The sequence below is a fragment of the Penaeus japonicus genome, unplaced genomic scaffold (assembly GCF_977035675.1).
Source record: "Penaeus japonicus unplaced genomic scaffold, GWHDUDI00000001_assembly GWHDUDI00000017, whole genome shotgun sequence".
Taxonomy (NCBI): domain Eukaryota; kingdom Metazoa; phylum Arthropoda; class Malacostraca; order Decapoda; family Penaeidae; genus Penaeus; species Penaeus japonicus.
The window spans coordinates 16,175,215-16,177,714 of NW_028234419.1; the positions used below are offsets into that span (position 1 = coordinate 16,175,215).

General features: G+C 24.5%; 1 protein-coding gene across 1 annotated transcript in view; it reads right to left on the reverse strand.

Moving 5' to 3' along the window:
* Positions 1–2,369: 2,369 nt before the first annotated feature.
* Positions 2,370–2,500, reverse strand: part of LOC122245471 (cuticle protein AMP1A) — a 2,932-nt gene continuing 2,801 nt past the window's right edge. Inside the window, exon 3 of the mRNA XM_086545719.1 lies at positions 2,370–2,500. This exon is cut by the window's right edge and continues 168 nt beyond it. Within this exon, the coding sequence (XP_086401845.1) occupies positions 2,491–2,500 (10 nt within the window). The 3' untranslated portion in view covers positions 2,370–2,490.

Genomic DNA, 2,500 nt, shown 5'->3' on the forward strand with positions numbered 1-2,500 from the left:
ATTACTATTATCATTATTATCAATGTTATTATTACTATTACTATTATCATTATTATTAATATTATTATTACTATTATCATTATCATTACCTTTATTGTTATTATCATCATTATGATTTTTATCAATACCATCACTATCATCATTGTTATTATTATTATTTTAATATTATGATCATTTTAATATATTATCATTTTAATAATCTATATTATTAGTATCATTATCATCTTCATTATTACTGCTATCAACATTATTGTTTTAATTCTCATTTTTGTTATGATCATCATTGTATCATCATAATCATTATTACTATTACCATCGTTATTATCAGAACTACTACTACTACTAACTCTATTGACAGGTTTGAATGGCCTCCAATCCTACGTCACTAATAATATCTTTACAAATAATACTTTTATTTGAAACAAACCATGCTAGACGTTCCACAGATTCTTCACAGCATTTAAACAACATTTGTTTTTCAAATGAATCAGAATTAGATATCAATAATAACAGCAACATTTGCGTTGTCTGAAATTACCGTATGGAAGCAAACAATTCTCGTATGTCTTACTAGAAAATAATTAGAAAAAAAAAAGGTCTAGCTAAGGGTTGTCTCAAACGACATAAAAAAAAATCTTCACCATTTTATCGGTTCGGTGAGTATCTTTATTCTGCCAGAAGAAGACGCAGGAGCTACTTATATACCGGTCGAATAAGAGACGCCAAGGTCATCCAATACGAAGGTCTTATTGCAAAATTGCTTTTTGCAAGAAGTCGATGTTTATGGAGGTCTTTAGATGTTTTTTTTCTTTACTATTTCTTGGAAATACGAGTTGACAAGTGGGTCAAATGAATGCGATTTTTTTTTTTTCATAAACTGTAAATAATAACACGGAAAAAAAGACAGCAAACTCATATGTTATGAAAACAAAAAGAAAAAAAGTACGAAGCAAAAGAAGAAGAAAAAAGTAAAGCTTTAAACACACATTGCAAATAAACAATAAACATTCCCTTGAAACTATTTATGGAATTGACTAAAGTCAAACATCTACATTTATGCACATCTTCCTCTCTCTTTGTCTTTAAGAATTTGACATTCACTTCTTCTTTTTTTAAAGTTAAGACGCATTTACTCATATCTTTCTCTTTTTCTGTCATTGGAAATCTGACATCCACTTTTTTTATTTTTTATTTTTTAGTGAAGACTCACTAAATACCTTCTACGACCAAATAAGTAAAAGTCGACCTTGTGGTTACGAGTGCTAGAAGAGACTGGCCATTGCGTATTTTCCTAAATCAATTATTTTAACATAGTTTGTAAGCAACATAAACATTCGGTTACTTTACTGTGTATTTGCGTCTGAGAAACTACGGATTTACTAGTTGATTTACCTTTCTACTCATTATTTGATTGCAAAATAATTATTTTTGTAAATAAAGGTAGGAATGCAACCGGATAACTTAACGTCCATTGTAAAGTTATCCAGTTATACTTGTTCATTATTATCATTATCATTATTGGTATCATGGAAGACAAATCTGATGTGAGTATGATACGGCCAAAAGGAGAATAAAGAAGAGGGATATTGACTTACAATCAAACAAAGACAAACCATCATCAGCATTCGCATGCACTTATTTACTCAGTTACACATTCTCAGAAAAAAAGAAGAAGAAAAAAGATATATATAAATATAAATATATATATATATATATATATATATATATATATATATATATATTCATATATATGTACATACATTCTAAAGAAATATGCATATACGTACATACATACATATATATATATATATATATATATATATATATATATATATATATATATATACATAGATATATATATACATATATATATATATATATATTTTTATATATACACATATATATATATATATATATATATATATATATATATATATATATAATACATGTATATATGCATATATATATATATATATATATATATATATTAATATATATACATATACATATATATACATATATATATGTATATATATAAAAATACATATGTATATATAAATATATATATATATATATATATATATATATATATATATATATATATATATATATATATATATATATATATATATATATATATGTATGCACACACACATACACACGCAAACACACCACACAGATATATATATATATATATATATATATATATATATATATATATATATATATATATATATATATATATATTTAGTGTATGTTACATCAAAATGCCAATATACTCTCTGAAATGATGTGACCATCACTGCTTACATACATGTTATGAAGAGAATAGTCACTCATTTCTATGCGAAAGGAATGATATCAAATAGTTGTTTTAAGCTATTCTTTATTTCTTTTATTAAGAATCACTGACAAACTGCAACATTTTCTTATCTACAATACATATCCATTTTCCTGATTTGCTCTTAATCCACCTTTGTTGTTAGGGTCCTAGAACGAG